Source organism: Arabidopsis lyrata (genome assembly GCF_000004255.2).
Source record: "Arabidopsis lyrata subsp. lyrata unplaced genomic scaffold ARALYscaffold_6, whole genome shotgun sequence".
In the NCBI taxonomy this organism is placed as follows: Eukaryota; Viridiplantae; Streptophyta; class Magnoliopsida; order Brassicales; family Brassicaceae; genus Arabidopsis; species Arabidopsis lyrata.
This window is the reverse complement of record NW_003302550.1, coordinates 9,351,585-9,363,672: the sequence shown is the minus strand read 5'-3', so window position 1 is coordinate 9,363,672 and position 12,088 is coordinate 9,351,585. Positions and strand designations below refer to the sequence as shown.

General features: G+C 33.7%; 2 protein-coding genes across 2 annotated transcripts; one reads left to right on the top strand and one right to left on the bottom strand.

Annotated features, from left to right (window-relative positions):
* Positions 1 to 1,064: 1,064 nt before the first annotated feature.
* Positions 1,065 to 3,983, bottom strand: LOC9310137 (peroxidase 60). Its single transcript, XM_002871954.2, has 4 exons — positions 2,922 to 3,983; positions 2,618 to 2,797; positions 2,363 to 2,528; positions 1,065 to 2,212 (listed from the first exon to the last, which is right to left on the bottom strand). The coding sequence occupies exons 1-4, from the start codon at positions 3,138 to 3,140 to the stop codon at positions 1,785 to 1,787; spliced, it is 993 nt and encodes a 330-aa protein (XP_002872000.1). The 5' UTR covers positions 3,141 to 3,983; the 3' UTR covers positions 1,065 to 1,784.
* Positions 3,984 to 5,268: 1,285 nt separating this feature from the next.
* Positions 5,269 to 8,047, top strand: LOC9310136 (rho GTPase-activating protein 1). Its single transcript, XM_002874023.2, has 5 exons — positions 5,269 to 5,896; positions 6,609 to 6,729; positions 6,812 to 6,931; positions 7,019 to 7,249; positions 7,335 to 8,047. Exons 1-5 carry the CDS (start codon positions 5,436 to 5,438, stop codon positions 7,791 to 7,793), a joined length of 1,392 nt encoding a protein of 463 aa, XP_002874069.1. The 5' UTR covers positions 5,269 to 5,435; the 3' UTR covers positions 7,794 to 8,047.
* The last annotated feature ends 4,041 nt before the right edge of the window (positions 8,048 to 12,088 follow it).

Below are 12,088 nucleotides of genomic sequence, written 5' to 3'. Positions count from 1 at the left end.
GTTTTTACAAAATCTTGTTACTAGCTATGAGTATAATGTCTTTAGTAAAGAAATTTAAAAAAAAATGATGAAGAGAGATTTATCACCGTATGTAAATTCTTATAAGTAGACGTGAAAAGAGAAAAAAATGGGGTTTTGGTTATTCTCATATGATTGTGAAAATCTCATGGTAGAAGGTAAGATTTTGATTGCTATAATTTACACATGAAATCAGTTTCAGATTCATTCAAATCTTTTCAAATCAAATCATTTGTGAAAATCTATTAAACATGAATAACACAAAACTTTAATTAATCATTGTAAATATGAGAACCAATAACATTAGATTTTAAACTCTTTTAATATAGACATTAGAAATATGAGAACCAATAACACTTGATTTTAAACTCTTTTAATGAAGATATTATAAATATAAGAACCAATAACACTTGATTTGAATAAAGAAGTTAAGATCCACTAACCAATAACATTAGATTTGGGTTAGAGTTAGACTCTATTAAAATCCATTAACCAATAACACCACCTTAGTTATGGTGATCTAACCCTATTACAAATGCTTATCAATTTATCTAATCTACCTATATGCAAAACATGAACGACTCCACAAAAAATTCCACAATTTGCAGTATTTAGATCTTTTACTGACGAATCTTACATGTGTGAGCGGACACTAAACCGTCTTATCCTTAAAACTCGAGAACACAACATAACGGCAATTATTACTCTAATCCTACCAAAATATTGTCCTATTAATAAAGGCAAGAGCCAAGAGTTTAAAGATTGTAACTTGTTGGCTTGCCCAAAAATATCCCCTCTCTAAAAAAATCTTGTTTTATCATGAAAAAAAAAAGAAAAGAAGAAAATAATTACGTTTATGATAATATTGTATCACAAGTAACAGAGTTGATGTAATTGATGATGATGTTGGGATTTTGGCCCCCCAAAAAAATAAAAAAAAAATCATGTGGGGATTTAACTATTAATCAGGAAGAGATTTGATTACAAATCGTATAAAAAAAATTGATCACTAATAAATTAATATTCTTTGCTCTAGTCGATCTAAGTCATCTAACCATTGAATTGTATCCTCGTGTGAATCTATAAATAGAGATTGATGGAAAGAGGTCATTTTACCCGGTTAAGCACCAGAATCGTGGGCCTCAGTGATAAGCCTGGTTCAAAATATTGAGGTGCTTAAACAAGAGTTCGATTTTGGATATACAATTCAACTACCGGGCTTCTTACCGAGTAGCAGATCAGCTAAGAGCGCAATGGGTTTGTATAGTAGTGTCCTAAGTTGTATTAGAGATGTCATACACGTTGATCTTTCAACCTTGTAAAACAGTTGTTGGATTAAAATAAAATAAAAAATAATAATAATCTACAAATAGAGGTAAGTTCAAAATAGTAGATGAGAAGACCAAAGAGATGGAGTTGAAAACTGAACGATCAATATAAGTAAGCACTTCACATGTGAGGAAAATATACATGGTCCTAGTTTCCGCAATTTCTTCATTTATTTTCATTGTTATTCCTTTTAATTAACTATTGAGAACAACTGAAATGCCATAACAATAGAAACTAATTCACAACTCAAATTAAAAATAACACGGGCAGATGAAAAAATGATAACATAATAACAATAAACAAAAAAAACTTAGATGCCATACAATAGAAAATAAATAACAGCCCAAATTAAAAATAAAAAGGATAGATGAACAACAAAAAATGTTAAATAAAATAATAGTAAACAAAAAAAACAGCGCGTAATTTTATTCAACTGTTTATACGCATGATGGATTGTTGCAAGAACGACATGATTTTCTTATCTCCCCGTCTTTGGCCTTACTAATAAGTCTCACCGATCCCAAATTCACCATTGCCTGACCAAACCTAGCCAAGAAGTCGTTACCATTGGCTATATCCGTCACCATCTTACTCGTCATCCCATCGATGGCAAGTTGTTGATCGATATGAAGGATTCCGCGGTGAAAATTTATCTGTTTATAGAAAGATACATCCATAGTATTCGAACTCGTAAAATTTTGATCCAGATTAATGATGCCATCAATTGACGAATCCTTAGGGCATTTGAGTCTTAGTTCTTGGACCAATTTAGGATCCATGGATGGATCAGGTTGTTGCGTATTTTGGAAATTATATAGCCGGTCCATAACGAACGAACAATGTGCAACTCCGATCGTATGTCCACCTATAAATTTATAAATTAAACCCAAAAAAATGTCATGAAATTTTTTATTATTTAAAACCGAAACATTTAGTCTAATGATTCTCACTAGTGTTATAACATTATATACAACAAAAATATATTATTTGAATTTAATATGTTTACTTTCCATACCAAGAAGTAGAACCATATCGGTAAGGCTTAGTTTCCTGTCAGCAAATTTCGCAGCAGTTTGCGAGACGGTCATCCGAGGAGACGGTAAATCCACGAGCAAAGCCAAAGAGACTTTGCCGTCTAATCGTCCTGTTGGTATCTCATATCGTGTTTTCCCTCCGCTTGCCTTCAAATAAAAATTTAAGTTATCTTTTTGCAGTCGATTAGGTAGGAAACATATAAAATAGAAGTTGTAGTTATAAGAGATGTGTTTACAAGAGTAACAAGATCTCTAGTCGCGAGAGCTATGATATCAGCACAAGAAACGACCCTATCGCATTCTTGCTCGACCGCAGATTTAATGTCATCTATCAATTCGTATCCTCGTACACTTAGATTTGGCGACGCCTTTTTCTCACTGCTCGCACCGTCTAGAAGAAGCGATGCATCACATCCCTACATACATTTTCAATACATCAAAGATCAATACCTATTTCTTTTAAGACCCATTAAAACATTCTAGCAAATTTTAAGTATAATAAGTATTAACCAAAAAAAAAAAAAGTATTAACCAACTTACGTTGCTAAAACAATCGTGAAAATAAAGGCGGATCATTGCGGGTGCAATGGACGAACCCTTGATGAATGCCTCTCCAACAACTTTAGATACAATGTTTTCGACATTTGGGCACTTTGTACTGTAGAATCCGATTCGAAGCTGGCCATAACAACAATGGCCGAAGCTAAGTAGAGCAAGGGAAAGGATCAATACTGATATGGTTGAGATCTTCACGGCCATTTTTGGTTGAAATATCTATATGAATTCCTAGTATATATATGGGGAACTGTAGAAAAATGTTACAACTTTTGTAGTGTTCAAGTTTGTTACAAAATGTGTGGCAAGCACGATACCTAACGTGCGTTTCAAGGATATAATATTTGATTCTAGTTCACTCATGCGATCATAATATGATTTCATAATGTCGGGCTGGCTTTATAATAAAATTGGTACTTCGATTGGCAACACCAAGATATGTTTTTTTTTTTCTTTTCTTTTGATAAAATGTATTTGTTTTGTTTTGTTCATTTTTCTTTTCCCAAGAGCACACTCTTTTTATTTTTTGTTCCTCAAGTGGTAGTTGGAATAACAATATCTTGACCATATGTGTAATGTATCTTGACATTCTATGTTACAGCATCCATTTACTTTGGTATGCCCATAACCCATACCCATGCAGCTTTACTTTTTGTCTAAAGGTTATTACCAAATTGTTCTTGCAATTAGAAAGTTTTTTTTTTTTCTTGTTGTAAGCTTGCAATTTAGAAAGTTCCTTTGTTTTTTGACATCTTTAGAAACTTCTATTTTTACATGCATATATCACATATTTAATTTTTAAACAAAATAAAGCACAAGTATGCATAACACGAGTTTATCTTTAAAACACAATAAAATCCTTGATCTTTGTTTAAGTAAATAAGCATTTGGTTGGTATATTTTGTGTAGACGTGGATACTACTAATCTACTCACATAACATGGTCTCACATTTTAGAAAACGTGCAAATATCGTAAACTATACTGATTTGCCCCAAACGAAATCCACATTTATAAGATGATAAGGACTTTAAAACATTAATATATGATCAATGTTTATTATTATTTTTTTGATAATTGATGTTTATTATTTATATCTATATTAATACTTAATGTAAACTAAATTAATAACTTTTTATCATTAAAAAAAAAGTTTTATATACTTTAACGATAATAGTGGATAATGAGATTGACAAGATAAAAACTAGAGTGAATTTGCTCAGAATTAAAAATGGGAAGGGAAATTAGGAAATAGGTATTAGGGATGTTTGTCCCCGACAACGTCCAAAACAAAGTTAAAAAAAGGTTTGGCTTTGTGAGTTATTACAAAAAAAACCTATGCACGTTTTGTTATTGCGCGTGGGAGATGATAAAAAAATTCTGACATTTAGTAAATGTTTAATAGTTGAATTGACTTTTACTCGGTAATTGCTCGGACGAAGTGACGGTTATTAAATGCGACCGACTTTAATTTGGATATATAACAAAAACGTTTGGGCGGAAATTAAACATTTTAAACCACTAACTTAGTTGCGTATATATCTATTAATAAATTTAGCACGAAATAGTTAGAGTTATAACTCTATGAAAGTGTATGGACATGCAGCTAAATTTATAGATAACTATTAATTGACATGAAGGAACACATGAGGCTTGTGTCGTCCATCTCCAGGGGGATGTTGCTATGCTTTGTAGATCTATACATGGAGATCCAAACATTGTTGTAGATCTTTTTGTGTAACGTGAAAGTTGTCTCTTCCGACGAATAAATTCACTATCTAATTCTCTGATACGGCAGTGTGAATAGTAACCACGACGTTTTTTTTCATGTTCGGTTTGAATGAATTAGATCAGAGTTGAGAGAAAAAGAGAGAGAGAGATGAACATAAGAAAAAAAATAGACACCCAAAAATCAGAATTAAAACGAAAACAAGACATCATGTACGTAGCGTTAGTTTGGATAAGATGGGCAAAAATTATTGTTGTCTTAGTTAAAACCGAAAATTTAGTTTCACTTGGATCCATTGTATATACCGTTTTAATAATTAATTAGTAGTATTCTCATTTTTCTTTTGCACTACTAAAACTTAACTTATTGAACTATTTTGATATGGCTTAGGCTTACTATGTTTTTCTTGCTGAAGTTTATTCATTTAATTCTACCAATAACACCAATGATTAATAGTTTGACACCTACCAAAAAAACAAAAACATGACTAATATCAAATGAAATTGCATCATTTTGCAATTTTTTTTTTTTTGGTTCATTATATGCAATTCCTCTGTTATTCCCAATAATGGCAAATTGACAACAGATTTTATCTAATAGTAAAAGTTAACCCATTTAATTAGGGTTTTAATTAACTCTCTAATCCTCGATCTTGAGCTCTGTGGCTTTCGTCTTCAACCCACAAAAGATCGGAGTAAAGTAAACTCTTCTCTTTCCTTTGCAATGATTTGAACCTAAAAAGTTGTTTCCTTTGTGAAATCTGAAGTGCGCCATGACTGAAGTCCTTCACTTTCCTTCATCTCCAAGCGCTTCTCCTTCATCTTCTTCTTCGGCTCCTTCACCTTCTTCTTTATCTTACGCCTCTCGCTCCAATGCGTCTCTCTTGATTAGCTCTGACCATAACCGGAGAAACCCAGTTCCTGGATTCGATCAAGATGTTGACTTTCATGGCTCAATCGAAGAACAAGATTTGAGAAGAAGACGGAGCGGTAATGTCGGAGAAGACGACGATGGTGGGGAAGATCATATTTCGTTGTTGGCTCTTCTTGTCGCCATTTTCAGGAGATCTTTGATTTCTTGCAAGAGTAATCGGAGAGAGCTCTGTAGCATGGAGATTGGATGGCCTACCAATGTCCGACACGTGGCGCACGTTACCTTCGATCGTTTCAATGGCTTCTTGGGTTTGCCTGTTGAATTCGAGCCTGAAGTTCCAAGAAGAGCTCCAAGCGCCAGGTACATTGTCCAAAGATCCTCCTTTTTTGTTTCCTGCAATTAGGGATTTTGAAGAATTTGAGCGGTTCTTAGCTCTCTTCTAGAGATTCATAGGTTTCCGTATTGTGGTAGAAGATACAGCATTTCGAGAACTTGACGGTTAGGTTCGTTGATTTGATCTTCATTGCTGAAGAAATGGTGATTAAGGAAACTGATTATTGAATTGTTTTTAAAAGCTGCTTTGATCTATCTTATAACTATGATCATGTTTATGTCAAGAATCGAATCTTGTCTTGCATTTTCGGGTGAGCAGCGGTTGTAGATGGATATCGAATCTTTGTTTCTTTAACTTCTAATTGTAGAACCTCTAATGTTTGTCTGTATACAGATTAAGGTTTATGTGGAATCAGTGAAACCAAAACGAGAAGAACTTATTCGATTTGATTCCTTTATCAGTGTCTTTGTTCTTGATTTAGACGTTAGTTACTTGTCTTCAAACATCAATATTTGATGTCTTAGATACTATCTTTTACTTGAAGTTAGATTATATTATGTGAAGGTTGCATTGTTCATCCAACTATTCACAGCTCTATCGATACGATCAATGTTAAAAAAGGGTAAAACTGCCCCCTATGCAATTGTAACTTTGCTCTTCTAAGAAATTGTTTTTTAATATAGTTGTCTCTCGCGTGCTATCTCATCTCTTACATCTCTTGCTATCTCATCACTTTAGTGCAACAGTCTTTGGGGTATCAACCGAATCAATGCAATTATCATATGATTCAAGAGGCAATTGTGTACCAACGATACTCTTGTTGATGCAAAACTGTTTATACAGTCAAGGAGGCTTGCAGGTACATTGCTTTCCTCGAGTTTCCTCCAAAGTGAATATATTATAAGCTTTCCATGTAATCACTTCTTCAATTCTTTTTTTAGGCAGAGGGCATTTTTAGACTCACTGCTGAGAATAGTGAGGAAGAGGCGGTTAGGGAACAACTAAACCGAGGATTTATACCTGAGCGAATCGATGTTCACTGTTTGGCAGGGCTTATCAAGGTATTTGATGTATGCAAAAGTCCGTTTTATTTCGCAAAATTTATATATTAATCTTGTTTTTTTTTTCCTTCTGATTTTCGGTTTCAGGCATGGTTTAGAGAACTGCCTACAAGCGTTCTTGATTCGTTGTCGCCTGAACAGGTGATGCAGTGCCAAACAGAAGAGGAAAATGTCGAGCTCGTTAGGCTTCTTCCACCTACAGAAGCTGCTCTGCTTGATTGGGCCATCAATCTAATGGCAGATGTTGTTCAGTATGAACACCTTAACAAGATGAATTCACGCAACATCGCTATGGTTTTCGCACCGAATATGACTCAGGTGAGTCTGCCACAACAAGGTTTCTTATCAATGTTTTACCCATGTTGGACCAGATTAAACAGATTGAGAAATACTCTTATTGTAGATGGATGATCCATTGACAGCACTGATGTATGCGGTTCAAGTCATGAATTTTCTCAAGACACTGATCGAAAAAACACTACGGGAGAGGCAAGACTTGGTGGTTGAGCAAGCTCATGTATGCCCTTTACAACCTTCTGATGAGAGCGGTCACCAAAGCCCTTCACAGTCTTTGGCTTTTAACACCATTGAACAGAGTGAAGAGACGCAATCAGACAACATCGAAAATGCTGAAAATCAGAGTTCAAGCAGTGAGATATCAGACGAATTAACCCTAGAGAACAATGCATGTGAACAGAGAGAATCAGACTCTGGAAAATGCAGGACCAGGGGATTGAGCGACTCAGGTCTACAGTTGCTGACTCTGGCTCCTCCAGCTCAGTGGCCTGTGGGCAGAACAAAGGAATTGACCAACTTGAGCCGTGTAGGATCTAGGGTAGAGCGTACTGAAGCTTGGCGGTGAAGATAATGGAGCAGTGAATCCCTTGAGGAGACTTGAGCTGTTCTTCAAAATCAAATGTTGCTTGATTCGTTTTGTATGTGGTTCTGTTTGTGTGTCATTGTTCTATATTTTTTGGTCAATGTTCTAAATTGGCTTCTTCTGTGTTAAAATCGTCCATACCGATACGTAACCAAACTTGTAAACCGTATTGAACCAGAGTCTCTCTCTCGGGCTTCTGAAGATGAAATGGTGAAGCATGTTCTTCCTATCATCAACATTTGGTATGTTCGTGAAACTACAAATTAATTGCATATATGGAACCAAATTACGATGATATATTGACTACTTTTTATTTGTTGCGAACTTTTGATACTAGCCACAAAATTAAAATATTGATATGAATAGTGCACAAAACAAAAGTTGAGATGATGGGAACTGGGATGGATTTAAAATTGGTTCTTCAATGGACCAAGGGACCATTTGAAACCCCCAACAAAAAGTGCATGATAAAAGCATAATATTGTAGAGGAGAATATATATATATATAGTCGAATTCAAGATTGTATAGTCATGTAACTTTTACTAGTGGGTCAAAAAAAAGTTGCACGTCATTTGCAATACACGTATCTGGTGGTGGATACGCCTTTCCCAAATAATGATTCTACTATTGAACATACTTTTGAAGGAAAAAAAACAGCAAAAAATAAAATCAAAATATTAATTGGAATATTTGGTTGGTGAGTGCTTTGTAATTTGTATTAAGTGTTATAAATTAAGTTGTAAAGGATTAAAATATATATATTTAGCGAAAGGAGATATGATGGTATTTTGAATTAGTTAACATGTAATATCACAATAGAAAACTCAATCTAAACACACACAAAAGTTTTACTAATTATCGAATAGACGTTCTAAAGTTCAAACTTTAGTTACATTCTAAATTTCTTAATATTTTGGTAGATCATTGCATCAAAGACACTTCCACGAGCGAGTATTTTTTGGAAAAGAAAACAATCTTTTTCGAAAATCATGCACTACAGTGGAATCATATCTTGAAACCATGATTTATGATTTTTATTCTTGATCATGCTTTGTTTGTTGGCACTTGGTATTTCTCACGTGGGTGATAGTTTGTATTTTGATTTTTTTAAAAACTAATTTCTGTTATCGGATTAGATTTTTTGCATGAAAGATTTTCGCTATAATGCTGATAATGACTTGACCATATAACATATTATTGTTAATTTGAATATCTACAGTGTTGTCCATTCATACCAATACGACCCTCTTATTCGTGGATTTTACTTTTGTAAATAGAAAATAATCCCTTTTATTGATTAATTTAAAGGTTTCCAACGAAAGGTCGGACTTTGTAAGTAAAGAGTAGGTACTAGGTAGAAACATTATACAAGAAGAATCCGAATAATGAATAATCAACGAAAATGTTAAATCAATTCTCTTAAAAGTTTCTATTAGGAATGTGGCCTAACTTAACCCAAAAACTAGCTCAAGAGTTAAGGATTGCCACATCTTTTATATACTACACAAAGATCTTAATCTCAAGCAATGTGGGACATTCTAATAGGCCTCCTCGAGATGTGGGTGGGAAACGGTCCAACGGGAAACAGCTCAAGCCCAACATCTCGGAAATACAACAAGACATGCCACTTATATGGGCCACATAGGTGGGAAACCATTTTTGTGGGAATTTATTTGTTGGGCCAACCTTAGGCTCTGATACCATATTAGGAATATGACCTAACTTAACCCAAAAGCTAACTCAAGAGTTAAGGATTGCCACATCCTTTATATACTACCCAAAGATCTTAATTTCAACCAATGTGGGACATTCTAATAGTTTCACGAATAAGATTCTTTGGTCAAGTGATATTCTTAATGGCTATAAATCTTACGAGGAGCAAAATGCTCCAATACGTAGTAGGAGACATCAAGGCTCCATTTCTATGGATTGGGTATCTCGTCAGTCGCTAACGATTAAATCATATTTTGTGGACATTGATAAATATTAGTATAAGATTATTCGCAGAAAAAAAAAACTTTATTGTCTACGTGTGTTTTAAATAGGGAATATATCAAAAAGATATAGATAAATGAGGTAAGGACGAAGATATATGTCGTTGGTCATTGACCAAGTGGAAAAGGTAAGTCGTCGTGATATCTGTTGGGTGGATAGATTCGGACAGGGCTCCACGGACCACTGTTATGGATACGTACGTCATAACATCACAAATACACATCTATTTTTTTTTCCCCAAAAGAAATACATGAAAAAGTAATTATATATTTTTAATGAAAAAAACTAATTATATATATGAAAAATTAAGTGATACCATTACCAACTGGCAACCGCATGCCTTATTAAAAAGAGAAGCTATATATTTTGAGTGGATTTTAACAAACGCCATTGGCCCATTACTACGTTCACCACAATAAAATATGCAGAAATTTTATGGAACAAAGGTTCGGAATTTCTATGGTTTAAGGGAAAGAAAAAGAAAAGTCATTTAACCTTAAATACTAAAAACCGAACTAAACACAAATTTTGTTTCTGTATTATTGTTTATGTGATTAAACAGAACTAAACACATTGATGTGAGACATGTCGACACTTATGTGACATGCATTATGCATACATATGTGCTTACATATATTTTACCATGGTGGTGAAATAAATATCTAGCCATGTTGAAACGGGTTTAACGAGACCGACCGTCCCACATTAACATACTTACCTACAAGCACACTACTGCACAAGCTCACCTGTAATGTTTTATATTTGTTGTTAGTGTGTTTAATATACAGAAACTATATATGTGTATATATATATATCTATATATTGAAATAATTATGTAATTATAGTATACTGGTTTCATAATATTGACTAATTGTTCTATAGTATTGAATCATTCAATAAGGATACTTAGGAAATAGTGAAATACTGTTATATATGATTAGTCACCATAACACCTGGTTATAAGAGAATATCATGAAACCAGCTTATGTGGTTGAGGATCACGAGGCTCCCACGGTCCAACCAATCACATCGCCACAACTACATCTCGAATCTGCCACCATTGGAATTTCAATATTTTGTTGTCCGGACAAAATTAAAATGTTGTGAAATCTCTAGAAAACTTCCACGTAGCTACCGTTTACACTTCAGCTAATTTTTCTCTATATATTTCTATCAAAAGCATTGATATTGAAGCATATATAATAGATCCCAAAAGTTTTTATAAATAACGTGTTTCAGTTGTATATTTTTAAAATGAAGATGCGATAATTTAAGGAAAAATCAAATCCAAAATTTTTTGAAAAGAAAAATGAATGGTGGTATGATTCCATGATATAAAGAATATATAAGTAGTTCATATATAATTATTTGGCCGTGTCCAAATAATTATAGCCACCAAAATTGGCACCACTTGGTCGCGCCTCTTTATTCCATTCTCCTCATTTTTTGATATATTTATTTTCTAAATTGTTGTATATAGCAGGTGTATATATATAATACGATTTAACAGTTATTACTCTCTCCGTTCTTTTATAAGTGATGTTTTAACTCCGCATTTCTCATTGGAGTTCGACTCCACTAAGTCGTGTTACCCCGCGTAGTAGGGATTGAATATAGATCGGGCCTTGTCGATCCAAAGATGTTAAAAAAAAAGAATGGACATAGATTAATAAATTATTTAATTTTTGTTTATTTCTAAACTAAAACATCATTTGTTATCGAATCAACTAATACAAAAACAATCTACGAAATATAAGTTGTCAAAACCAATAAAAAATAATTAATTTTATATTGAAAACTGAAAACATCATTGTGGAAGTCGGATTCACACACTCAAGTATTTTTATTAAGTAGGAAAGATTACTCTTGAGGGACAAAAATAAATATGCAAAAAGCTTATGAATTGTTAAAAATTGTTGTAGTATTTCTTCCTCTAGAAAGATCCCCTATAAATGGTCATTGGCCTTTATATTTATACATAGAAAAACGACATTTAAGTGGCTAATTAAGTACAATTATTCTCTCTTAAATGGGTCCGTTTTGATCTTTTCTTTTAATGCTTAACGTTTGAATTTGAGTTGATTCTGATCTTCATGGGCCTCGAGGTGTAGTCACTTCGGATTCTCCTTATGGTGATATCCACTTCGAATGTTCCTTTGACTAGCAGGTCTAACGGGCTTTATCCTTTATGGGCCGTTAACCCAAATACGTGGCAATCTTTGGTTGGTCCCGAACCTCTGGTGCGGGATCCGACACCAACAATTAGCATCCCAAGTTCTTC

What these genes read in the sequence shown, in the direction of transcription:
- LOC9310137 (XM_002871954.2), bottom strand. Translation starts at nt 3,140, where the DNA reads ATGGCCGTGAAGATCTCAACCATATCAGTATTGATCCTTTCCCTTGCT. An exon ending in CTAGAGATCTTGTTACTCTT is followed by an intron (nt 2,529 to 2,617) that starts GTAAACACATCT and finishes TTTTATTTGAAG; the next exon opens with GCAAGCGGAGGGAAAACACG. An exon ending in CGATATGGTTCTACTTCTTG is followed by an intron (nt 2,213 to 2,362) that starts GTATGGAAAGTA and finishes ATAAATTTATAG; the next exon opens with GTGGACATACGATCGGAGTT.
- LOC9310136 (XM_002874023.2), top strand. Translation starts at nt 5,436, where the DNA reads ATGACTGAAGTCCTTCACTTTCCTTCATCTCCAAGCGCTTCTCCTTCA. An exon ending in AGAAGAGCTCCAAGCGCCAG is followed by an intron (nt 5,897 to 6,608) that starts GTACATTGTCCA and finishes TCATCACTTTAG; the next exon opens with TGCAACAGTCTTTGGGGTAT. An exon ending in GTTTGGCAGGGCTTATCAAG is followed by an intron (nt 6,932 to 7,018) that starts GTATTTGATGTA and finishes TTTCGGTTTCAG; the next exon opens with GCATGGTTTAGAGAACTGCC.